Source organism: Artemia sp. Qi Xiang Cuo, chromosome 21, assembly GCF_049724085.1.
Source record: "Artemia sp. Qi Xiang Cuo chromosome 21, ASM4972408v1, whole genome shotgun sequence".
Taxonomy (NCBI): Eukaryota; Metazoa; Arthropoda; class Branchiopoda; order Anostraca; family Artemiidae; genus Artemia; species Artemia sp. Qi Xiang Cuo.
In genome coordinates this window covers 25,266,765-25,294,569 of record NC_142814.1, presented here as the reverse complement: position 1 = coordinate 25,294,569, position 27,805 = coordinate 25,266,765, and the positions used below count along the sequence as shown (strand labels likewise).

Here is a 27,805-nt window from a genome sequence, read left to right as displayed (position 1 = left end):
TTTTTTAGCTTTTTTTGTCTTACTGATGGGTTTATTTAATTTTATGATAAGACTTGATTTGCATAAAGTTTTTTTTTTAAGGTTAAACAGGAATCAATACATACCCTTTTCATCGTCGATATCCCCATTTTCATCCTCCCTGAAAATACAAGAATATAAGTCAATTTGTTTTCTGTTCTTCTTAAGTTGTAAAGAAACTTAAGATGAGAATAGGGACCATTACATTAGATTCTGCAGAGTTAAATCGAATAGATAATAATTACGCTCAACAAATTAATTATAAGATGTCAACCAGTAAGCAGAAACAAAATTCAAATCATTCAAAAACGATACTACTAATACTAGCAACTCACTGCAGCACCAAGGCCAACACAGCTACATACATCTCTCCTCCATCCCTATCAAAGGTTTCTTCTTATCACTCTCCCAAAAAGTTTTCATTGCCCTTACATCGTCCCTCACAACATTCTACTGCTCTATTTGGAGAAGACCTAATTTTCATTTGGTCCTAGATGGTTGGCCGAAATGGACGATCTTTGGTAATCTGCCATCCTTTATCCGCAGAACGTATCCTACCCATGTCAACCTTTCTCTCATTATAGCCCTAGAAAGAGGGATTTAACCACATTAGTCGCAAAGCATACTGTTTGAGATATGGTCAATCAATCGGGCTCCCAAAATAATCCGTACGATTGTTTTTATCCCAAAAATGCATTACTTGGTCCAAGTATTCTATGTTGATATAATGCTGAATTATGATGAACTATGCACATATAATGCTGAATTATTATCAGCATTATATTGCATAAATGCAGAAAAAGACTCTGTGTCAATATATAATGGTAATTTAAAATTAGAACTTCCTTATTTGGCAATTAAAGCTTTCCCTTAAATCTATGCTTAAATTTCAATCATATAACGTATTTTGTAACCTCAGGTACACCATTGGTACCCAATATGCCACTAGTCCTTTACCAAGGTTAATCACCAGGTTATATGTATCTCTTATTAAACGTTCATTTTAGAAGATCAGCAGAAGTTTAACGAATAAAATCTTCAGGGAGATAGTTTCGGAAAAACTTTCTGCCCCACAAGAATCTATTTCTCAAGCGTTCTTTCCTAGGTGTTTTTTGTGTAGGCAGTGAGAAGGAACTGTGCACAAGACCGTATCCAGAGGGTCGAGGGAGGGGTAGAGGATTTGAAACCCCCTCCCCCGAAATATTTGTCCGACTTTCAAAAGTAACATAAATGCATAAAAAACAATTTTCGATGCGTTTAAAAAAAAAAATGTAAGCCCCTCACCCACCGAAAAAATCCTCCCCCTTACCTCCTAAAAATAATCCTGGGTACGTCCCTGCCTGTGTACCTATATATTTAAGAGTTACTCTCAACCCTCTAGGGTCAACGCAATTCATTCATATCGAGGTTGAGAATGCTCATCAGGTCTCCTAGTGGTCTTCAATTTTGAAGACGAAGTTGGAATAGCAGCGCAGAACTGCGTATAAGACGGCAACCAACTCTGTCATGTTTACTCTATTGCTGTTGACCATCCAAGCATCATGCCGTTTCTCAATCAACGAAGAAAAGAGTGGGATCAAATGTGTCCACCTTGGGGAATCCCAGTCTTCTTTAAATGGCAACTGAAGATAAAATCTTCGACAATAACCTCCATAAACCAATTATTAAAGCTATATTTAAACATACTGTACAACCGACCTCAAATTTCCGATAATTTATATTTATTTAGAAAGCCTGTAAGTCAAATCCCCCTAAAAGACATTGAAATATTAAAATACAATAGCTTCCAGCCATATCTTCGATTGGAATAATTTCCATTCGTCTCCATAGGCCTGATGTCTTATATACAAACTACTCTGTGTCAAAAGCTAGACAAAAATATGCTCAACTGAGACAAAAGCACAAACAAATTAAATTCAAGAAGAGAGGAAAAAAACTTACAAGTGAAGCTGTTTTCTTTCACTTTCTCGTTCAGACATTTCATCATCCCCCTCTTCTATTCCTTCATCTTTATCCATTTTGTCACTTAAATCCATTTGAGAACCTTCTTCGGATCCCGGACTGCCCTCTTTATCCTCCTAAAATTGGGATTCCGTTAGTTCAGTATTTTGCAAAAGCAAACTTTTTATAGGGCAAGGGAGAGAGGGCACAATTTGGAAGTGGTTCCACCATTCGCCAAAAATCAGAATAGAAGGATAATTTAACAATAGCAAAAACAAATACAGAAATTCTTGGGGGAATTCAAAATGCTTTCAAGCGCTTCCTTATTTCAAAATATTTAGTCTAAAGGGTGGCAAACATACAATCAATATTTTCATCTCAGACTTCATTGAACTCAATCTCCATTCAACTGAATCCTGATCAAATATAGGGAAAATTGTTGCTCTTTATTAAACACGAAAAAAATTTAACATTAAAGCAGCATCAAACAAGAATTTTTTCCATAATAATTAGCTAAAAAATAAACAAACTTTTACTTCAGTTAAGCGTCTGTCAACTGTGACAAGTTATATGGTTGTGTTTCAAATGGTGAGTTGCATTGAGTTGCGTTGCAGGTTGTTGAAAAGAATAAGGGTTGAGCAGAATGGAGGTCAATGTGTAATGGGATTGCGTTGCAAAATCGACTCTTCGGAATGTACCAACAACATTGTCTGGAAGAGGGGGGTGACTGAAGCCAGGACTGCACACATGGGCTGGCTGAGTTCTGGATAATAAATTTTGTTATATCCATTAACCTATGTAGAAAACTTATCACAAAAGAAAGTTTCAAAAGGGCTCCAGAGCACAAAATATGTAATTAAGAATGCAAATGTGAATATTTGCAATTAATTCTTTTGTGTAATAAAATACACTTTTTTACACTTGGCCAAAAACATAAAAAAAATCTTGAGCTATCTACATCTCATCATTTGCTGTCGCTCTCTTCAACTCAATTTTTTTGGCTTTAAAAAATATAAGAAACTGAGTATGGATATTCTATCTATAAAACCTGCAATAAAAAATGCTGGCATAAACTAGTAGGAAGATAATTATTTTAACTATTGCATGTATCCTACTCCCCTCCCGCACCTGAGTTGAAAACAGGGATATTGGCCTCATATTTTTCACAAAAATGCTCAGAAATTCTGAATTCCAACTTGGGATGAACAAATCCTCATTTACGAAGTACTGCCCTACCAAATTCCGATTTCAGTCTTATAGATTCAAATATAGATCCCCCCCCCCTGCAAAAAAAGTGTTAAATATTAAACTTACTTAATTTCATATATTTGGAATCAGCATAAAAAGCCAATCCTTTTTATGTATTAATTGTTATCAAACTTCCTTCTTTAAGACTTTCGGCTTTGATATATTAAAAAATTTCTAAAGTGTCTTATTAATATATTTTCATATGATATGTGATTATTTGATTCGTAGACGCGAATCAAATTTGTATTCCTATCAGCAGCAAAAACAAAGATTCTATGATAAGATTTAAACAATGTCCTTATTTCAGATATCAATCAAGAAACAGCGTCCTTGTCGTTGGGAGGGAGATTTGGAGGAGTCAGGGACCTTTTTTATGCCTCCAGTTATACAGTAAAATTATAAGTAGATCCAATCACAGCGTCTACGGAGGGATAGTCGAGGCCTAGGAACTAAGCCTGCGCAGCTCTGAAGCCTACAGGTGGTAGAGTATAGCTTTAGGACAAAAGTTAGGGTTTGAGATTTGTTTATAGATTGTTTTGTGATTGCCAGAAGTGGTCGAAAATTCCAAAGTGCTGGGATTTACTTCAAAATTTACAGAAAGGTAGGCCTACCACGTTGACCTTCCACAAGAAATACTAGACGGTGATCATTGCAGTGTAGGTGTTAGCAGGCTTCAAAGATTCATGTTTGGGGAAACCCCAGACTTTTGAACCACGTTAGCACCCCAACAAGTACAAGCCAGTGACCTAAAATTTTCTGGGGAAGGTCTTATTGACTGCAGCTATGTGCTATTCTCAAGTATCTATCTAAGGGCGGCAAGGCCACCTTATTCGTGGCATCTTGTGGTTTGTTTCAATTTGGGTTCCAGTCTTCATTGCAGTTTATATTAGTTTAAGGGTTCATTTTTTCCTCCATAGTAATTTTTGCTTTTCTAGATCTGACATCTTTATTTGCGTTTGTTTTAAGTATTAATAGGAGAACCTTCTTTAATATAACCTTAATAAATGACAAGACACGAACATACTCTCATGAAATTTTATTGCATTAAAATAAATTGGTTTCAATATCGCACTAGCTATTCAACATGACTGAAAAACAGAGAAGAAAAGAAATCAAGAAAGGTTATGAGAATCAACAACAAGGGTAAATTAAAGCCGGTGACTGAGATATGTGAAACAAAGCAGATATTTTGACCTCCAACAATCCGTCTTCCATGCTCAAATAAAAAAAGAAGAAAAACTAAGCTTTTGAAGCACTTAAGAAATAAAAAAAACATAGTTGAAAAACAAACTGAACAAGAACACATTATAAGCAGAAAGTGGTGGTAACTATATTCAATCCAGTAAACAGGCGAAATGTTAAGTTTGGTTAATGCTAATGAAATAAAACGAAATAGGATGAAAATATAATAATTTATAAACAAATTTTGGCTATATATTTACACATTGGGGGGGGGGTGTTGGTAAAGAATAGCATATATTAAATACGTAACCTAACCTAACCAAGGTACCTTTTTTGCCCCTTCAACCCCCAAAAAATAAAGATTGAATAGTTTCCACGAAGTGAACAACAACTCACTAGCTAGCAAAACCCGGTTTTAAATAGAATCTTTGACGTTCTATATGCCATTCTCTTTGCGTGTTTACTGGATTGCATACAAGTACCAAAGTGGTTTTTATTTCCTCAGTTCTTACAAAGGTTAGTCCTTATTTGATTTTTTTTTTTAGAATTGACGTCTTGGGGGAAACCCTTGACCAAATATTGACTTTGTTATGTACTTGTTATTCAGTTGCTGAAACTTGTCCTTGGTGTCTTTTGCCTTTTCACATTTCTATGTGCATCAAAGTCATTTTCGTTTACGTGATCACCAATGAAATAGTCAGGTAATACCGACTGAGGTTGAAACCGACCTTCAAAGGCGCACTACCAAGTTCAAGTGTGTTATTTCCACATATAATTGCTACATAATAATTATGTCCTTAATATGAAGCTGTCTCCCCTGAAATGATTTGGAATGTCTCTCCAATATGTTCTGAGTATTGACTCAGCTGCTGAAACTCCCTATTTCAAAATACCCCTTGAAAACCGTAGCCAGCAATTATTTGTAACTCTCCCTCCCTAATTTTTTTCTTACACGATTATTGGTAAGTTTTTTGCACAAGATTTAAGAACTTAACCGTTCCATTTGTTGGAGTATCAAATTTTTAAAATTTACACCAAATTACATACTTCCTACAATTGTTGGCAAAAAAAATGTTGAGTACCAACTTATATGCTAACACAAATTTACTAAAACTGATACTCGTAATACTGCTGTCGGTGGAAGTAGGTCTTAAAAACATACCTCTTTTTCAACGGCTGAAAGTGACTCTGCATCAGCCAAATTGTCCACAGCGATGGCCAAGAAAACATTCAACAATATATCTGGATCAAACTTTAAGGAAAATTGATTTAAAAAATAGAACAAAAAAAACACTGTTTGAATGGCCAAGACTACTTCTGGATTTTATCAGACATTATTAAAAAGGACGAATCTTGGTGCAATTTTACTTTTTTGAATCATTGCAACGGTTTTCCTAGTCCCGGAGAGTCTTATAAAAACAGTTGATTTTACAAAGTGAAAATATTTTCGGTATCAATATTTACTGACAGGAAATTGAAGAATCAACTTTTGGAATATATTATCCGTTCCAAAGATAAGGCTGTATCTTTCGTAATATTAAACTCAACGCTCCTTCCCCATCTAAATGGTCAAAAAATCAATGAACATACACATATTGGGGAAATAATAAAGATCCAGAAACGGCCCGTTCACTGTTGAGCATTATCTCCCTTAAATGGATTACTCTCCTTCCCCAAACACAATTCTGGTTAAATCCATGCCTGCAGACACTTTGTTCATTCCTCAAATAGCAGTTAATTAAAGAAACCTTTTCAGTCTTTTTCATTTGGTGTTAATTTGAAGATACCACAAACAAAACTATCCGTTAAAACGAAGGTAGACAACTAACTACACCAGAAGTTCCCTATTTTTTGTTATTGAGATATCTTTATCCAAGTTATGTTAACTGAAGTGTCTCACTCTATTTTCCCACTTTGATCTTCCGAACTTCCAAGGAAGATCTTCTAATCACAGTCGGGAAAAATTTTCCGATCACCCATTGTAAGTAGTTCTATGAACAGCAGGGTTCCAGGATTAATACAGGAATCGAGATTCTGTCAGAGGATAGAATGAAGCAAAATACTGGCCAGTTGAGACGTAAGATGAAGCGAGAAATAGCCAGTTCCGTGTTCTATATTTTCTTTCTGTGTTAATTCTCTTTTAAGCACTAGGCCTCTATTATCTCCTTTCTTCCTCACCACTGAAACGTCCGTGATATATTGGAATGTACCCTCTCAGTGTGTGTCTCGGAATTTCTATTCTTCTCAGTCAATCAAATACCCATCCCTACACATGCTAAATTGTGTCTTAGAAAAATCATAAAAATCACGGTGGAAAACGTTTTCTGAAATTGAAATATTACGAAAAGTTTAACTTCTTATTAAATTTTTTGCCTCTACAGATAGTCAACAAAGATGACTCGAAGAGAAGGGGAGCGGACCTGCAATATTTTCCCCCGCTGAAAAAGGGCTAAGGCAATGCGATACCTTAAAAACTATTTTGCGAGCCTTAGCGCGGCTGGCCGTCTCAAAGACAAAAGGTTCAGCAGCATTTTCTCCCAGGGGACTACATATCATCGAAAGCTGCTGAGAATTTGTGGTATATTTTGAAATTTGAGTGAAATGAGAGTGAAGTCTTATTTCCCTCGGTCAACGACTTTTTTTTTAATCAAAGCGGATGGAACTACAGGGAACTACCAACGCAGCCAAATTACTAAAAAGAATAATTCCTTTGAATTGAGTTTTAGCGTTTTCAGAGCAGGCATGCTCTGACAAATTTTAGAGACTGTCCTTTCCTTAAATTTGAAAAGAAATTCTGCTCGGTTTAATCGAAAAAACAAATTGACACTTTCGGATGATTAAACTAAATATCTGTCTCCGGCGTTAAACGGAGGGAGTTAAATGGTTTTCTAAGGTTTCCGGAAATTAGGTGTCGGCTTTTAGTTTTCTGTCGTTTATCCGAATCTCTTGTACGAGCTCGATAAGTTAAGGCAAGACCACCCAATTTATTCTAAACATTTTGGCCAAACACTAAAAACGTTTGTAATGGACGAGATATGATGATTCTTTAAGGTACCGCATCTTCTTTTTTTTTGCCAGAAAAGTTTTTTATTTCTTCTGACTATTATATGATTTTCCACTTATTATACATTTTGGTCTACCAGGGGTAATAAATACCATGTGTCCTCTATACCCTTGTGGTATAATACTACCCTTGTTTTTTTAAGGATACAATTACCACAGATAAATAGTATAATGAAGTACACGCATGCCAATATACCAGGCGATGCTACACCACCATAAGCTCGAATACCATCATACATCACAACGTTCCAATCTTCACCGGTCAGAATCTGGAAAGGGGAAATAAATTAATTTACGGACAATAGCAGATATAAACTTTTAAATAAGCCAACCTTTGGATACAGTGAAAGAAACATACACTATTCTTTAATGTCTCTTCCCCACAGTCTCTACTGATTTTTGCGCTTATGCCCTAATAAGACCTCTTTTTGGATTTAACCTATCGCTAGTAATTGGCAAAGGATTATTTATAGTATTATCCTAGCCTACAGCCAATATATTGATAATAATTAGTTCAGTGGTCAAAGAATTATGATATGAATAAGCGGATTACTTTAGTTTGGATTATTTTGCTACTTGATTGAGAATTCCCCTGTGAGCTGTGGATTTTATTACTGATATTTTCATGATCCGCTCTTAAAACATTGGGACAAATCATCAAACTTTAGCGTAATGAGCATTATTAATTCAGAATGAATTAAGAAGTTTTGAAAATTGAGACTGTAGTTTTTTATATTGATTTATTCACAATGAAGTGTTTACAATTAAGCAGATGGAAAATTGTCTTGTTTGAACGGAAAGATTTAATATTGTGTATGTGCTATAATTAATTGGATATTTGGATACTGTGGTTCTTTGGTTTGCCATTGAAATCCGTTTGCCCACCCATTGAAAGATAAGTCAGTTTTCTTTTTTTGGATATAAAGATGATTTTCAGACAGTTTGATCTGGCGTTCGCGAAATTTTCGGGCTATCCATTATGGCCTGTGAATCTTCAAAATAACAACAGAAGATGGCGTAAACAGCAGTTATCTGACATTTTGCTACTGTGACCACCAAGAAATGATCATTTCTGGAAGAAGTCTATTGTCGTTTGAGTAGAATTTACCATAAGCATCAAAGAAAACTTCAAAGAACGTTAAACAAGCTTTTGAAAGAGCTGCAAAATTTTCCGGATATTTACAAGTCTGTTTCAAAGTCATTCGTTACTTGGAATATGCCTTCATCAGTTTGCAGTTGAACTAGTCCATAGACTGTACATGAACTTGAGAAGACTAGGAAATCTATAGTTTCGGAAATAACTCAGCAAGCTGCTGCTAAAATGGGAAATACGGCTGAGGTTAACTGTTTAAAAGACTTGGTTGAAGTTGTTATCATTGAGGTTTACAAGTCTGTTTCGCTGGAATTTAATCAAGTCCTCGACCGGATTGAACGCGAGTTGAAAGCATATAGATTGCGAACATCTAACCTTGAGAATCGTGTGTAAAATCTTGAAGTGAAACTAGACGATATTACTCAAGAAGATATGCTAGATTGCCTAATGTTTAACGGCTTGAAGCAGCAACCTGGTGTCAAGTTGAAAACAAGTGCATTGAATACCCTGTCATCAATGATGGGCCTTTTTGATATTTCGTCAAGCGATATATCTAGTGTTTACCGTTTTTGACTGAATGGACCTCAGTCTTCTGTTGATAAAGTGGCCTCTGTGATGGTAAAGCTCAGTAGTAAAGAAACCGGAAGAAAGGTTTTTGCGAGTAAGGCTAAGTTATCTGGTTCTGGTATTTTTGTGTGTGAATCCCTCGCCAAAGACGTCGCGATATCCTAAACGCAGCTAGGGATCGGTTTGGTGTTAAGAACGTATAGACTGATCGTGAAACTTGTGAAACTTCCGGGTGAACCGTCTGCAATAAAAATTAGATGCCTTGCAGAATGCGTGTTGTGTTTTATATTTTTTATTATTTGAATTTTTACGTATGTTCATGTGTCTGTTTGTTTGTTTATTTGTTCTTGTCTCGTTTGTAATTTTTTCATTTCTACTTCTTTTTTTGTATCCTTTTTTGTGATTATTGTTTGTTTGTTTTCGTTAAAGCAGTTTTTTTTTCTGTTTATAAATGTTTCCTTGTTTGAGCATGGAAGATGTATGTTTTATGGCTATTGTCGTTGTCCATATTTAATTGTAGGGGTTCAGGTTATTTCATCGTTTCATTAAACCGATTGTCTTCGCTAGAAACAAATCAGCTTGATGTAAAAGGCTTAATAAATAATACGATTGGGACTAATAATAATTTGATTGATTTAACTTCTTTTTCTAATTTAAATAGTAATTATGTAACAGATTTTGGATGTGCTAAGGGGAGTGAGGGGCTCTCGGTGCTTCAGCTGAATACTCAAGAGATAATCACTTCCTTCGACTAACTTAAAATTCTGAAGGATGATTTGCAGCCACATATTGTTGGTCTGTGTGAGACTTTTTGGGTGGTTGTAATGATTCGATTTTTGATTTGCCTGTTTTTTTTTGTTTTTTTTTTAACGACTGAACCGGCTTCAGGTAGGAAAGGAAGGTCTTGCTGTTTATTTGTTTGACAAATTTCCATATTCCATTCATACAGATCTTTCTCGGAATATAGAAGGAGTTTTTGAATCACTATTTGTTGAAACTTCAGTCTCAGGAGAAAAGTTAGTTATTTGTGAGGTTTATCGTGCTCCAAGCGGTTCTAATCTGGATTTCTTAAATATTCTTAATGAAATAATGGAATTGGTCCAGAATCAGCCTTGTGATAGGGTTGTCGTGGTTGATTTTAACTTAAATCTTTTGGATGATCCTTCTGTGTCTATAGATTTTCTCGTTGTAATGCTTTTTTATGGTATGTTGCCAACAATACTTATACCTACTAGAGCAACTGAAACAACAGTCACTCTAATTGATAATATTTTTTCTTCTCTACCAATTCTTAGTAGCTTTAAGTCCAAGCAAGTTTTTCTTATCACTTCTCCGAAAAGAACCTGCAAATTTTAAAACTACATTTCTCTCAACGAGTGTGGGATGAGTCTGAATGTACACCAGATTTTGATATGCATTTTGATTTGTCTTATGATTCAGTGAAGTCTGCAATACTTCAAACTTGCAACCCCTTATCTTTGCGCTGTCGGCCAAAAAATCAGAGCCTTTAAGCCCTTGGATGATTCCCGGTTTACTCACGAGCTGGAGAAGAAAGAATTATCTTTGGAAAAAGTGGAAAGCTTCTTCTCTAGTTCGTCACCTGGATGAATATATGAGTTACAGGAACGTATTTAAATCACTTATTCGCCGTGATAAATCTGATTTTTATTTTAGGAAATTCTCTGATTGTGGAAAAGATGTTAGGAAAACCTGAAAACTTGTTAATTCGCTTTTTAAGCCTGGCCTTCTCAAATCAGCTTTCCCAAAAAATATCTTAATCAATGGCCAGCTGGTATCTGGCAAAAATGTTGTTGAAAGTCAACTAGCGTCTTATTTCTCTTCTGTTTGGAAAACCACTGTAGCAAGTATTTTTCCAGTACCTTATGATCCAGATTACAAGTCTTATTTAGGCCCGGCTTGTCTAAAATCAATGGGCATGGAGCCCGTAAGTGAGTCCAAAATTTGTAGGATTGTCTCTTCCCTACAAAGTACTTCGTCGGCAGGCCCAGACGACATTCCTACTATATATATATATATATATATATATATATATATATATATATATATATATATATATATATATATATATAAAAAAAAATATATATATATATATATATATATATATATATATATATATATATATATATATATATATATATATATATATATATATATATATATATATATATATATATATATATATATATATATATATATATATATATATATATATATATATATATATATATATATATATATATATATATATATATATATATATATATATATATATATATATAAAACCGCTTGCAGGCTATTAGTCATATACCTCTCGTCACTTCACTAGCTACTATTGGCCCCTCCGGTCTCTGGTTCTCATGGATAGCTCAAGTGAATATACCCTCGCTTTATTAGGGTTGGGCTTGAACCGTCACTCTTCGCACTTTCTGTCACTCCCACCGTTCGATTCTGTCCTACGATCAACAGCATAGGCCTTTGGCCCTCGCATGACGTCATTCTAAGTCAATCATTCTCAGTCAAGATTTCAATATTTTTTCAGTGAGTTTTCCTAGGATCTATACAATTGACTACTATTTTTATGGCTCCAATTTCTGGATTGCTGGATTTATCTGGCTTTTTTTCAGTATAGAGAGACACAAACACATGAGCGCACATACAAATAAATGCTAGATACAGTCTTACCTGAAAGACAGTAAGCAAGCTCTGCCAAAAGGAGTCAAAGTTAGAACGTGGAAGCTCCTCATTTTCAAAGTTGAACTTTCCACCAAAGACCTGCATCCCAAGCAAAGCGAAAATAACAATGAACAGAAAGAGTAGAAGCAAAAGGGACGCAATTGACTGAATAGAGTTGAGCAATGACGCCACTAGATTCGATAAAGATTTCCAATACCTAAAATAAATGAATTATATATTAAGGCAGTTTGATGACGTAGGTAAGGGGAATAGGTTAAACCTAATCACGAAATAAATTATTCAGTAGCTAGTGAACTGATCTTTTAACATTACAAATATTTGCTTTATGTCTCCCATAAGGAAGCTAAGCATGCTTAGAAAATTCAACAGATGTGATAAAACTATGAGCACGAAGTCCCTTTTCCAGCCAAAGCAGGTCTCTGTGCATTCAAATATTAAAAACCAAAAACTTTGCCCTATCAGTTGTCCTAGAATAGATATGAGCTGTTATGGCAATCCCAAAGTTTCATTTTCAGTCATAGGCCTATAAAATTTTAATTTTTTCTGATGGTGAGAACTTCAAATTTTGTTCGATAGTGGAGATTATTTTTAGTTTTTCAATTTTTTTTTAAGTTGCCAGGTTTAATTTTTCAGTCTAAGAAAATTCGAATTATTCTTATTAGTGAGAAATTACATTTTCGTTTTTAGTAAATTTTGAGATAACATTATATTTTGAAATTTTTAAAAATTATTTAAAATACTTTTCTAGTATCCTACATTTTGAAATAAACGTTTTCTAAATGTTTTCTTAATGCTTAGGATAATTTAATTTGATCAAAGATTGTGCAATAAATTTGCAAGCAGAATGGTGCAAATGGCAGCAGAGAGCGACTTTAAAATTACAGGGTCTGTCCCAAAAACACCGGTAATGATATTTTTCCCCCATCCAATCGCGCTTTCGCATCATGAATTCCAGCAAAAAGTGGTGGGATTAGTGGGAAGTTCCAACGAAAGCCATTCATGTTGCCCAGCCACACGTAGGTTGTGGTCGAGACAGGAGCTCTCTTTCCGCGAAGTGTATTTCTGAACCTCATCAAAAAATGGTCGGAATAGTAATGGCGCAGAATGTAGAGCAACGGTACATGATTAAATTTTGTGCCAAACTGGGCAACAATGGTGCATATACACTTAAGATACTTCAGAAAGCCCACGGGAATGAAACGATGTCCTATAACTGAACTTTAGAGTGACACAAGAGGTTCAGAAAAGGGAGAGAGTCCGTCGACGACGACGAGCGCTCAAGATCTCAGCGCTTAACTATTAAGACTTCCAACGAAATAAGGTCAAAACGTGTGAAAACTTTTAATTAGGGATCGATGATTGTGTGATTCTGATGTTAGGTGGCATGAGTAATGCACCGAAAGCAGTGGTTCACCGAATTTTAAACAAGGATGTGTGCATGAGGAAAGTGTGCGCGAAATGGTCCCCAAAGGGCTCACAGATAGAATGAAGGCCTAGCGTGCCATAACGTGGCAGAACCTGCTTGAACGTTCCGATTCATAGACTGAGTCATTACAGGTGACAAACATAGTTTTGAATATGATCCTGAATTCAAACATCAGGGAAACGAGTGACAAACCAATAGGTGCCCTCAAACAAAGAAAGCAAGAAAGAGCAAATCGTGGGTAAAGTTCATGGTCATCATGTTTTCTAACAATAAAAGTTTAGCCCATTAAGATTCCGTAACCAAAGAACAGACTGTTAACAGCCGGTATTACTGGTATTACCAGTATTACTGTGAAAATACCATGTGGTTCTCTTTTCCGAGATTTCATCTTACAATAGTTGAAGGAGTTTGAAGCGATGAGAAAATGTAACTAGAAGCCTACTACTTGCTATGAAGGTATAAGTTTGATTAAAACTAACCTTAGTTCAAAAGGTTTATTTTACACAATCTCTTCAGAAAGCAAGGAATTTCAGTAAACAGATGTCAAACTGATGATTTAGAGATTAGGTCTGGCACAGAAGAAAATCGAATGACTTTAGTGCTTTTCATCACAATTTCTAGGAATTTCTATTTCATGTCCTGAAAATTGAAAGACCGGAGTTTGTATAGACTTTTTCACTAACTTAATGAACGGAAGCTATGTCGAGCGACAAGGGATAAAATTTGACACTGGAAACTCCATATTTTACTCACCTCTGAGGGATATCATCTTGGTTTAAGTACATCAAAAGATATAGATGTACTGATAGGTGACCCAGGAAATATTCGAAATTATAAGAATAAGAAAATTCGAAGCAAAACTGAAAAAATTCTATATGGTGTCTTCTCAATTTTATAAGGGAGCCATTGTACTAATAAAGAATGGGTTCATGCTGGTGATGGCATTTATAAAGAAGAAGCCTCTGTAGAACCTGACGATACAAGGACTCACAATCCACCAGCGTTTGTCAATTTTCTTCTAAAGTGCACCTTGTCAAATTTCTTACAAAGTACCACAGACAAGGGTTTGAAGAAGCTTGAAGATTGGTTGAACAAAAATGTAACCAATATTTCCCCTTATAATCTGGATGAGTACTGGAAAACCCTTCTACAAGCTGAGAATAAGAAAGAAGAGATGCTTAGTGTGCTTGGCGTAGTTCATCTAGTTCATGTTCTAGTTTCGATTTTCGAATATTGTCGCTGAAAGGACTTTTAGTATGTTTAAGCAGGTCAAGGCAGATAAATGAAATCCCCTTGCCACCTTCACTCTTACTTCTGCTCTTCATTCAAAGCTCGGTGTCAAGAGTGCCATGTCACAACCAAGACTTCGATTACAGATCAAACAATGAGAAAAGGTCAGAAAGAAGTTGACACAACTACTTGTATAAAAGGTATAATACCCTGTGTGCCAACGTCACCTTGGAAGTTGAGTAGCATCATTTAGTTCCTTTTCGATGAATTAAACATTTTACGTCATTTTGCTAATGACAAACAAGCTAAGCAGTATTTTCAATAGAAAAACTTCAGTGAACGCAAGTAGTGAAAGTTCACAAAATTTAAGTTCAAAACCAAGAGATTAAGCGTAATTAATCAAATAAAACTGATTTTAATTCATTAAAATAATTTGAGAAACCAGGTGGACGTAGCATATTTTGATTTACCCAGGCATGCATGTCGTTTGAACACTGTACCCTCGCGAAACTCTTGGAACCTTAGCCTAGCGATCGATACCTAAGAGCTTCTAGCTGATCAGACAACCACGACCAAACATTGCCGTCTTTTCTGATGAGCCTATCTATGATTAATCAGTAATTCACATAATTAAGGGGCATTGGCACTGGGATTGTGGGGGTGATGTCAACCTCAAAGTTATACTTTATAGATTTTTTAGCGTTTCTGAATAAAATGACTGTCTCAAAATTGTTATCCTTCATCGTGTGAGTTACAGGGAGTGGGGGGGGGGCAAAAATCAGAAAAGCTCACGGGAAGGTGGCTGGCTGCCCATCATTCACGTTCGGGCCTACAAAGAAGCACTAGACCTTTCAACTTATAGCCGAATTATTCCCCTTCTTAGTTTCTACGATCACCCCTCCCACGTGAAATGGTCGGGAGAAACAAAAAATGACCCATTCTTGCCCTTTGACAGGTCCCATTTTGAAAGAGACTTTCTTACTTTCTATTTTTTGTCTGCATTGGGGGCCTATTAGCCTAAAGGAATAATTAGCCATTTGGGGGCCTATTAGCCTACAAGGGCCTATTAGCCTAATGTGGAAAAAGGTTTTTACCTCTTCCTCCTACAACAAAATGTTTGATCCTTTTGGCCCAGAGAACAATCCCTGAAAGTTTCAATTCACTTGCACACCCAACATCAAACAAGCCCGGTTTTTTCCATCTAGACCCAATTAGTAACTTGCATTATTTTGACCCCGAGTGACCGCTCTTGACCCCGGGGCTCTAAGGGTCATTTAACCCTTACGCACACTTATAGGATCCTTCAAATCTCTTGAACAAAATGACATTCTTAAAATTGTGATCAGATGTCTTCGAAGGGTTACGCGAGGAGGCGGGTAGAACAGAAGAACATGGGAGGAGGGTATTTCCCCCTCTAGTTACTCTTGAATCTTAAAAGAAGCATTAGAACCCTCAATTAACAGTAAAATGAGCCCCCTCAAAGTTTGAAGTTTCCGCAGCCACTTTCCATACGAAGTGACCGGAAAAAAAAGTGATTATAATACGTTCATGGCTTGTGGTTCACAGTCAGACAGTGTTAGAAAAATGCCGTTTCTATGCAATATATTTTCCTCCTCCCCTTTCATGACATCCTCAGGAAAGACTTGTAGGCACTGAAGTTGTAGCTGCAATAAAGGACAAACTCTGATTCTTACCCAATTACCTTTATCTGCGAATAATTAGGTTTCTTCTTTGCTCTGAGTGCTCAAAAGCGCGTTCTAAAAAAAAAACCTTTCGAGATTTCCATGTGTAGGCACAAATTCTACCCTAAATTACAGTAAGGTAAAAAAATATAAGTAAATCCCAATGTTTCCGTTCAACATAAGAAATAGGTAAAATCAATCGGAATATATCTTATATGGCAAAATCAGACTATTAGCCTTTTTTGTGTGTCTGTGTGCTTTCAGTTACATGATTTCAATTGATTTTTTCCTCTTTGGTTTTGAGCTCTTTGCTTCACGTCATGTATACAGTGAGCAACAGCCAAAAAGCATCAAAAACAAAGACAAAACTTGATCATCTTGAAAAACCCAATAAAGACATTCGGATAGAAGCGTTGCAGTATAGATACTGACCTACTACTTGTTGGTAAACTATAACTACTTACTTCGTGACTTTAAAAACTCTAAGGAGTCGGACGCAGCGAAGCACAGACACGCCAAGGGGTGGCATGACATCTGTATAAGTGAGCAAAACCTCCATTATTGAGCTGATAACGACAAAGCAGTCAAATCGGTTGAATAATGAAACAAAGTAATTCTAGAAAAAAAACATGTATATATATCTGTGATATTATTGTACTGAAAAAGGGATGATTATCATATCTTTGTGATTTTAATGGAGACCAAATATGTTGATTTTAAACATTTAGTATGAGTGTATCTTGCTCTAGGATTCAAATGTGAAAAAGTTTAAGAATTTAAATGCGTCAATATATAAAAAGTCTTTAAGCACCTGAAAATTTCTGGCTTGTTTACCATCATATTAAGTAAGCATGCATCTACAGATACGACCAGTAGGTAAAAATCACTAAAAGAATCTTTCGCACTGTCTAACTATTTCTTGAGAGCAACTTCAGATATATTGTTTGGTTTTTGGCAAGACAAAATTCTATTGAACCGATTTAAGCAAAAATTAGTAAGCTCTATAGGTCCATATAGTGTCAGAGGAAAAGTGGAACATGCTGAACGCCAGAACATTAACCCTATTTCTAGTCCAATCAAGAGTCCAAAGATTTGAATATTTTCTGAGACTACTTTGTCTCTCCATTTAAAAAAAAAATTGGAAACACATATAACGGGTCATGTTTTGATAACCCGTTTCATGTATTAATGTTTAATACATGTTTCATGTATTAAGCCAGTGAGATAGCATTGAAAAAATATATCCAACAATAAAATCTTAATCATTTTGGCTTCATACCCGGAAGCTTTTGTCAAAGGAAAAAAAAATTGACTAGACAGTAAATACATGAAAGAAAATAGTGTACAGAGATGAAAGACCGCTATACAATAAAAGCAAAGGTGCCAATTTGTGGGTGGGATAATTCCCTCCCCCTAGAATTTTCCACTCACCCCCTCGATTCTAGAGAAATACTTTATTTTTGTATTTTCATTAAAAATGCCCTTGTTTTGGCAATGTCATTTGAAACAATCGACAAAAGAGTTGCCCCCCTAGATTTCGAAAAATACATTGCCCCACCACCAAAACATTTTTGTGGAAATTATTTACCTTTTCCTGGAAAAGATTCCATCTTTTTCCATTGTTCCACAAAATATTACATTCAGATGCCTACCGGCACAAAGCTGGAAGAGGTGAGGCGAGGCATCATGAGCATCACCAGAAAATTTCTTGGGGGGGGGGGGCAAGTGATTCCAGAAGCTTTATTTTTGGTGATTTTAATTGTAATTTTCTCTTTTCCTATCTATGTATAAAGGTTAATTACGTTTAAACATATGTAAACATTGTATTTAGACGTCAGACAGCCCTAATGTAGAGGTCGAAACGGTTTCAGTCACTTAAAAGATCAAAAGTCGCATAGAATTTCCATTCATATGTTTACCTAAAATTTTGTAGTACAAATATCGTCAAGAACTTATTCAACAAAAGTACTGTTTATCAAAAATCTTTACTAAGAATTTGTTTCGAGAGGAATTTCTAAGGGAGGGAATTTTCTTCGGGAAGAAGGTAAAAATAGCAAATTGGATAAAAATTTGACAATTTACAAACTATATTTTTTAAAGTGTGAAATATGAAGTCTGTGTATTTTTCCATTCTCTTAATTAGAACTTAAACCCGTTTTCATATATTTCCATTTAAATTGTCTTAATGTTTAATTTTTTGTTGAACATAATGCAAGTGTAGTGATTTTTTTTTTTTTACATTTACACCAAGGCACTAGGCAGCACTACACTTTCTATGAATAGACTCTATAGTTTCATATTGTTGTACAATTTCTAATCTAGGCACATGCTTATAATTTTGAATTCTTAATTTTTAAATTTATCCAGCTTTTCTCCCTTCTAAAAGAAGAACATTTAGGAGAGATTTTGTTTCCTCAAACCAGTAATGATTAGAAGTTTTAAAACATTCCAATATTTTAGATGACCAAAGATAAAATTTCAATGTTGTATTCAAATCAAAATAAAAGTAAAATAAAAATAATACCTGAAATCCTACACTGTACATCTTCAATAACATCTCCACAGTAAAAAGAGCGATGAAAAACAAGTTTGTAACTTCTGAAAAGATTATCAAAATTAGCAACAATTGGTATAGATGTGACACAATACTGCTCGAAAAGATGACAATTTTTCAGAGACGAAACTGAGAAGTGGGGGAGATGGGCAGAGATCTATTGGTTCAAACACAATGTGTATTCAAAACAATTTGTTCTTTCTCTCGAGTCCGACAAGATTTCTATGGCATCAAAGTTTAAGCAGCGAAATTACCTAATATTCGCCAGCAAGATAATTTGGTCATAAGGCTAGTCTATTGAAAACAGGCACTATTTAGTTTTGGGGCGATGTTTTTCAAGACAAGTGACTTCTGCAGGCAGATAATTGCAGAGAAATTTAGTAATGAAATGGAAATTCCAAATATTCGGCAAAATCAGAATCCTGCACTAACTGTAGAAGCTTTATAAGTAGTTTAAAGAATGCCAAAGGAGAGGTCTGTCTTGGATGACCATCATCGAAGGAAACAGACACGTTTCAGGTCGCACTAGAGAGCAATTGGGGTAGCCCTTGGTTCCCATTCATTTGATTTTTTTTTTCAACACAAAACGGCTCACAGATAGCGGATGCGGAAAATCATAAAAATGTTCACACAGAAACGATTCACTGCAGCTATTGAAACGCAAAAATACTATGAGATATTTAAACATCATATGTATGGGAGAATTGGCTAAATTAAGTTCTAAAAGCAAAGAAAAATATATAAAGGGCTAAACTGCAATAGCCTAGGCTACCTACGCCTAATTAAAAATTTAATTCTTATCTTCTATGTTTGTTTCCCTGGAAATATCTCCCCAGGCCTCGAGGATTAGAATTTCTTTGTCAAATATGAATAGAAAAGTTCTGATAAATATGATTAGTTTCTCAATTCCTTGCAATGTATGGTTCTAAAATGCTTTCAACTCAGAATAGCGGATGCGATTTTCAACGGTTCAGTAAAAATATTTCAGTGCGGCCGCTGAACCGTCGTGACGCATTAGCTTGCAGCAAAATATGAGGAAATTTTGACAGATCGCGCAAAAACGGCTGTTTTTGCGTAGAATCGCATAACTGGGAACCAGGGTAAGTTAAATCAATATTTGAAATAGAGGGGAGAGCGAAAAGGTTACGAAATCAGTGCGCTGTGTTACATAATTATAACCAAAATAGTGAGTGTTGACCGTGTTGTTACCAAACTTCCAACTAAATGTAAACACAAGAAAATAAAAACATTAATTGCATAAGGGATAGGCAAATTGTATTTGTTTTATTCCCAAAATGGTTCGTCTCTAAAATTAAAATAGGTGAAAAGGCTAGGGATATTTCTCTTTACAAAATATTAAAACAAAAGTAAGCTATTTACAAAGAGGAGCCACTCCTCTGAAAGGATTTATTATTTTCGGAAGCTTAACCCATCTACCCTCAGTGAACGATCTTGAGCCCTTGGCTTTTCCCTCCTCTCCTGAAGAAAAACTGAGATGAGCATAAGTAATGTCCGGTTTCAAGAGATATTGCCGTTTTGCTGCAGCTTAATTGTCAGCCAAAGGTGCATACTTCCATATAAGAGGGTGTAAGGGGGGGAGCAGATTTTGGCTGAAACAATGTAAGGTGTATTTTACGGCCCGAATACTTGATCTCTTCCAGGCAGAATTTTTAGGGGCAATAAAATATTCTTCCCTATCCCTTCCACATTGTTTTGGCATGCAAGTCAAGTATGTTACTACAAAACCAAACTTGGCTAAAGGAAAGAACTTCGTTGTGGCCTTCCGGAACGAATTAATGCATTTGCCAGTTCTTATTTCTGTGATTTTGTATTGATGGTTTTTCTTTTATCGAAAAAGCTTCTGACTCATTAAACGACAGTAGTAAGGCAATACTGAATCCGACGAGTGATTGCGTAATATGACTTACCACGGGTCAGTCACCTATGCACTTTCACGGGTGATTGCGTAATATGTCTTACCACGGGTCAAGCACCTATTACTACGAACGATACTTGTCCTAACGGAACGTGATTGCGTAATATGCCTTACCAGGGTCATTTACCTATTACAATGAACTCTACATGGGTTGGCAGACAGGTTTCCTATTCTGACACCCATTTTTTGGAGGTCAAACTCATGAATACATGTTTTTTTTTGTTTTTTTTTTAAACTGGTATTTTTTCAATGAAGCCCATAACACTTTGCAGAAACCCGTGAATGTAGGAGTGAAAGTCCGTTCGTAGTATATCTGAATCCAATTACTAATCAAGTTAGTGTGACCGCCATTTTTCGATCTGGTTAGGTGGGTATAATCTGGTTTGGTTCGTCATTGTGAGAGGGTTACTCAATTTACATCTTAGTGTTAACTGGGCGATGACTTAGTCTAATTGCGTAGGTACTAAAGGAACATTTGAAGGTGGAGAAAAAAATGGGTAATTAGTGATTGGATAATTTTAACAAGAAATGACTGAAAAGTGTTTTGGAGGAGATGGGATGAATGTGTACTGTATAAAACACAAGTGATGATTTGCACAGTGTTTTCAATTTTAAATAGTTCAGAAATAAAAAAAATTAACAAGAAATGACTGAAAAGTGTTTTGAGGGAGTTGAGTTGCACGAGGGTTGACTTGCAGGAGGGTTCAGTTACATGCGGATTCAGTTACACGGGGATTAGTTAAATGGGGTCGAGTTACACGAGGATTCAGTAGCACGAAGGTTCAGTTGTACGGGGTTTCGGTTATACAGGAGTTCAGTTACATGGGGGGTTCAGTTGCACGGGGGGGTATCTGCTATAAAAAACACTTCATTCTGAACAAATACGAACATTTTGAAAAGCAGACAAAAAATTGGACACTATAATCAGAATTATTTGATTAACATTTAAAAAGGGGTAATGAGATATGTGATCTGTATAATACACTAGTGATGTTTGATAAGTATTGTCAATTTAAAATCGGATCTAACGTTCCCTTCCTTCCCCCTTTTCTGAGGGCTGGGAGGGGAGGGGTCAATTATGGAGGGAAAACATCTGCATCAAGGGGAAGGCTCAGAGACCTTTCGTTCCCACATTTCCGAGGGCAGGGGAGGGGGAGAAGGTGATAGTATTCCAATACAATAATTCAAGCATAATAGAATTTATGCTCCTAGTGGAAGCTCGTAAAGCCCTTCCCCCTCCCCGCGCTAGGATTATGTCCTGGCTGTACCTCTAAATACAGAGAATTAAGGTGATAGTATTCCGATACAATAAGTCAAGTATAATAGAATTTATGCTCCTAGTGGAACCTCGTAAAACCCTTCCCCCTCTCCCGCATTAGGATTATTGCCTAGCTGTGACAATGGATATTACCTCTAAATACAGAGAATTAAGGTGATAGTATTCCGATACAATAAGTCAAGTATACTAGAATTTATGCTCCTAGTGGAAGCTCGTAAAACCCTTCCCCCTCACCGCGCTAGGATTATTTCCTAGCTCTGACAATGGATATTACCTCTAAATAAAGAGAATTAAGGTGATAGTATTCCGATACAATAAGTCAAGTATAATAGAATTTATGCTCCTAGTGGAAGCTCGTAAATCCCTTCCCCCTCACTGCGCTAGGATTCTTGCCTGGCTGTGTCAATGGATATTACCTCTAAATACAGAGAATTAAGGTGATAGTATCCCGATGCAATAAGTCAAGTATACTAGAATTGATACTCCTACTGGAACCTCGTAAAACCCTTCCCTCTCTCCCGCACTAGGATTATTGCCTAGCTGTGACAATGAATATTACCTCTAAATACAGAGAATTAAGGTGATAGTATTCCGATACAATAAGTAAAGTATAATAGAATTTATGCTCCGAGTGGCACCTCGTAAAACCCTTCCCCCTCTCCCGCACTAGGATTATTGCCTAGCTGTGACAATGGATATTACCTCTAAATACAGAGAATTAAGGTGATAGTATTCCGATACAATAAGTCAAGTATACTAGCATTTATGCTCCTAGTGGAAGCTCGTAAAACCCTTCCCCCTCCCCGCGCTAGGATTATTGCCTAGCTATGACAATGGATATAAACTCTAAATAAAGAGAATTAAGGTGATATTATTCCGATACAATAAGTCAAGTATAATAGAATTGATGTTCCTAGTGGAATCTCGTAAAACCCTCCCCCCTCTCCCGCGCTAGGATTATTGCCTAGCTGTGACAATGGATATTACCACTAAATACAGAGAATTAAGGTGATAGTATTCCGATGCAATAAGTCAAGTATACTAGACTTTATGCTCCTAGTGGAAGCTCGTAAAACCCTCCCCCCTCCCCGCGCTAGGATTATTGCCTGGCTCTGACAATGGATATTACCTCTAAATACAGAGAATTAAGGTGTTAGTATTCCGATATAATAAGTCAAGTATAATAGAATTAATGCTCCTAGTGGAAGCTCGTAAAACCCTTCTCCCTCCCCGCGCTAGGATTATTGCCTAGCTATGACAATGGATATTACCTCTAAATACAGAAAATTAAGGAGATAGTATTCCGATACAATAAGTCAAGTATAATAGAATTGATGCTCCTACTTGAATCTCGTAATACCCTTCCCCCTCCCCGCGCTAGGATTATTGCCTAGCTTTGACAATGGATATTACCTCTAAATACAGAGAATTAAGGTGATAGTACTCCGATACAATAAGTCAAGTATAATAGAATTGATGCTCCTAGTGGAAGCTCGTAAAACCCTTCCCCCTCCCCGCGCGAGGACTATTGCCTAGCTATAACAATGGATAGTACCTCTAAATACAGAGAATTAAGGTGATAGTATTCAGATACAATAAGTAAAGTATAATAGAATTTATGCTCCAACTGAACATTCGTAAAACCCTACCCCCTCTACGTGCTAGGATTATTGCCTGACTGTGACAATGGATATTACCTCTAAATACAGAGAATTAAGGTGATAGTATTCTGATACAATAAGTAAAGTATAATAGAATTTATGCTCCTAGTGGAACCTCGTAAAACCCTTCCCCCTCCCCACGCTAGGATTATTGCCTAGCTATGACAATGGATATTACCTCTAAATACAGAGAATTAAGGTGATAGTATTCCGATACAATAAGTCAAGTATAATAGAATTGATGCTCCTAGTGGAAGCTTGTAAAACCCTTCCCCCTTCCCCTCGCTAGGATTATTGCCTAGCTTTGACAATGTATATTACCTCTAACGCTAGATAATTAAGTTTATAGTATTCCGATACAATAAGTCAAGTGTAATAGAATTGATACTCCTACTGGCAGCTAGTAAAACCCTTCCTCCTATAAAATGTAAGCTAAAAAGGGTTTTTGACTATAAACTCTAGTTTGTTGAAAGAAAATTATGGAAAATACAATTCTATGGCTCAAATGTGAAACTTAAGTCCTTTTTTTGGATTGAAAAATAAAACTATATCCGTAAAATCTGAACTAATAATTCAATATTTTTTTCATAAAAACAAACTTTTTTTTTTTAACTTCGAAATTTTTCAACTTTATTTATTTTTTTCTTTTTGTATCTATCTTAAAATGTCAAAGTATGCTTACGGTTCTAACAATTTCGCTCTATGATTGGTCAGAGACACGATATGGCGTTCTCACTGGTATTCTATGACCGCTTATCGTCACTACCTAGTCTACTGCATGTATTAAATCAGTATTTTTTATACAGTGGAACGATAAACACAAGTCATATCTTTTAAAAAAGAAAGTGAAGATGGAACATTTTAATAGAGGGTGTTCACATAACAAGGTTATTGTAGCATTGAATGCCGACAAGGAGAAGTATTTAAACTATGAAACAAGTACAAGTGGTAGCACTATTGGAAATGTATGCATGCATTGTCATGACAGTAAGGAATTAAATTTCTTTGGGATACCGAAAAAATTCAACTCTTATGATGGTGGTTATGCGAGATTGAGATCTCTAGAGATGATTGCACTCAAAGAGAATGCTAACATAAAAATAATTGTTGATGATAGAGGACAACTCCTTGCTACTGCTGCAGGTAACACATTACCTACGAATACACCCAATCATCAGCTTTTGGGTATTAGCATTCAACGGAAGGCTAATAAAAGAAAGGCCTAATCTGCTACTAATATCTTAAACCATATCTTGTTTACGTGCTGAAACTGCTACCTGTGTAAAAATAATGTGTTAATAGACAGTGAAATTGCAAGAAAAATTAAAATGGCATTGTCAAAAAATATCACTACGGAATATAAAGATGAAACGATGAAGAACAAAGCACCAGCAAACATTACTGGCATTGATCAAACAGTCAATGAATCAAATAATAGCAAAGACGAAAAGCATATTGAGCCTGTTCATGAGACACCAGTAAAAATTGTGTATGATTCAAAATGGAATAATGATTATTCTTCTGATTACGAACTAAGAGAAGACAATAACTGCAATATCAAGAGAGAACATGGTGAACTATTTAATGGAACAGATTCAAAATGTCCAAAGTTAATCATTGATATTAATAATGTATCATAATATATTTTTGTATTAATATTCTACATAGAATTATTTCATTAAAAATATTACATTGTTACGTGTTCATTATTTTTTAGAGTAAGCTAGCGTATCAAGCGTTTAGAGTGCTAATAGATAGAGTGCTAAAACATCAGAATCGACTTCAGAGGACACGTTATATCACGGGAAGTGGTTTTGAAAATCCCCCTCCCCCCCCAAACTCACAATTTTCGCAAATTCTTCTTTATAGTCTTTTTAAATATTTCTAAAGCCCTAATAGGTAGAGCGCTCCAAATATCAGAATTAACTTCAAAGGACAAGTTATATCACGGGAAGAGGTTTTGAAAATCTCCCTTCCCCCCAAACTCCAAATTTTCCAAAATTCTACTTTAGAAGCTTTTAAAATATTTCTAAAGCACTAATAGATAGAGTTCTAAAAACATCAGAATCGACTTCAGAGGACACGTTATATCACGGGAAGAGGTTTTGAAAGTCCCAATTCCCCCCAAACACAAAATTTTCCAAAATTTTACTTTAGAAGCTTGTGTGTGTCTCTTTGGGCTTTTTGTGTCTCTTCGGACTGTGTGTATGTCTCTACAAATGTAGAAAAACCCGTGTGGGTGAGTTGAAATAAAAAAAAAATTAACAAGAAATGACTGAAAAGTGTTATTCTTTGGTTCAAATGTAGAAAAAACGCGTGTGAGTGAGTTGAAATAAAAAATTTTTTTAACAAGAAATGACTGAAAAGTGTTTGGGAGGAGATGGCTTGATTGACAGAAGGATGTATTAGCGAAGTTATAGTGGAGGGCGACAATGTCTTCAAAGTCAAGGCTATAAGAAAAAAAGTTCCGAATATTGTTGTCGGTTTGTAGTTTACGCACTAATATCAATATCAGTAATGATTCTATTTGAACTTTCTCTATGTTGATCAAATTGGTCTCCAAACGGTTCATGATAAAAAAATAGCTGTGGACAAGAAAAAAACTAAAATACTGTCATTAAATCACTTTCTATACTAAGAGAAGTTTTTTTTTTTTGGAAGGTTGTATGGGTTTATGTGTTAGTTGTGTGTGTGTGTGTGTAATTTTTTTTTGTGTGTGTGTTAATTTTTTTTTTGTGTGTGTAATTTTTTTTTGTCTGTGTGTGTGTGAGTTTTTTCGTGTGTGTAAGTTGTTTTTTTGTGTGTGTGTGTGTAAGTTTTGTTTTGTGTGTGTGTGTGTAAGTTTTTCTGTGTGTGCGTGTGTAATTTTTTTGGCGTGTTTAAGTTTTTTTGTTAGTTTAAATTTTTGTGTGTGTGTGTGTAATTTGTTATCTGTTTGTAAGTTTTTGTGTTTGTGTAAGTTTTTGTGTGTGTGTGTGTAAGTTTGTGTGTGTGTGTGTGTGTGTGTATGTGTGTGTGTAAGTTTTTATGTGTGTGTGTAAGTTTCTCTGTGTGTGTGTGTGTGTGTGTGTGATTTTTTTACCATAAACTCTAGGTTTCTATAAGAAAATTATGGAAAATACAATTCTATCGTTCAAATATTAAACTTAGTTCCATTCTCTGGTTCAAATGCAGAAAAACCCGTGTGGGTGATTTGAAATAAAAAAAATTTAACAGGAAATGACTGAAAAGTGTTTTGGGGGAGATGGTTTGATTGGCAGAAGGATGTATTAGTGAAGTTATAGTGGAGGGCGACAAAGTCTTCAAAGTCAAGGCTATAAGAAAAAAAAGTTCTGGATATTTTCGTAAGTTTGTAGTTTACGCACTAATATCATATCAGTAACGATTCGAGGATGTTTCCCCATTTATCGATAATCAGGCAATTTTCTCAAGCTCTTGGTCAGAAATAGAGGCTGTTTCCAAAGATTTAGAATAAGAAAAAAATTGTCAGGAGTGGGACTCGAACTCACGACCCCATATGGGGTTGATGTTAGTGTTGTCAGTCAAAAGCTATGACCTTGAGAAAAGAGCTTGAGAAAATTGCCTGATTATCGAAAAATGGGGGAAACATCCTCCAAAAGTCGACAGGAATGCTCCCCTCCCGCGCTTTCTCGGATATGTTGAATAAAATATGCAAAGTCGACATAGCTTTATTTCATTTTTTTTAAGGTTAATTTAGACGAGGTTATGTGCGTGCACTTAACCTCGTCTAAATTAACCTTAAAAAAATGAAATAAAAAATATAGAATTTTGGAAAATTTGGAGTTTGGGGGGAAGAAGGATTTTCAAAACCACTTCCCGTGATATAACGTGTCCTCTGAAGTCGATTCTGATGTTTTAGCGCTCTATCTATTAGTGCTTTAGAAATATTTTAAAAGCTTCTATAGTAGAATTTTGGAAAATTTGAGTTTGGGGGGAAGTATTACCATTTTTTTTTATTTCTGTATTGTGTATTCAAGAAGTGAATTCAAGAATGATATTTTGTCATTTTAAGATACGTACAAAAATTTATTTTAAATAATTTTCTTACAAGAAACTAGAGTTTACGATCGAAAAAGCCTTATTAGCTCAGATTTTACGGAAATAGTTTTATTTTTCGATCCAAAAATAGACTTAAGTTCCACATTTGAACCAGAGAATTGTATTTCCATAATTTTTTTACAAAAAAACT

The 27,805-nt window shown here is 35.6% G+C and overlaps 1 protein-coding gene across 8 annotated transcripts in view; it reads right to left on the bottom strand.

Moving 5' to 3' along the window:
* Ca-alpha1D (Ca[2+]-channel protein alpha[[1]] subunit D) overlaps nucleotides 1-27,805 on the bottom strand; it is a 401,670-nt gene that overhangs the window by 223,842 nt on the left and 150,023 nt on the right. For all 8 annotated transcript variants that reach the window (XM_089106801.1, XM_089106795.1, XM_089106796.1 and 5 more), the window contains exons 11-17: nucleotides 18,690-18,763; nucleotides 16,630-16,781; nucleotides 11,816-12,023; nucleotides 7,601-7,721; nucleotides 5,552-5,631; nucleotides 1,960-2,096; nucleotides 105-139 (exon numbers count right to left, since the gene is read on the bottom strand). In XM_089106801.1, the coding sequence (XP_088962927.1) occupies nucleotides 105-139; nucleotides 1,960-2,096; nucleotides 5,552-5,631; nucleotides 7,601-7,721; nucleotides 11,816-12,023; nucleotides 16,630-16,781; nucleotides 18,690-18,763 (807 nt within the window). The remainder of the gene's footprint in view (nucleotides 1-104; nucleotides 140-1,959; nucleotides 2,097-5,551; nucleotides 5,632-7,600; nucleotides 7,722-11,815; nucleotides 12,024-16,629; nucleotides 16,782-18,689; nucleotides 18,764-27,805) is intronic.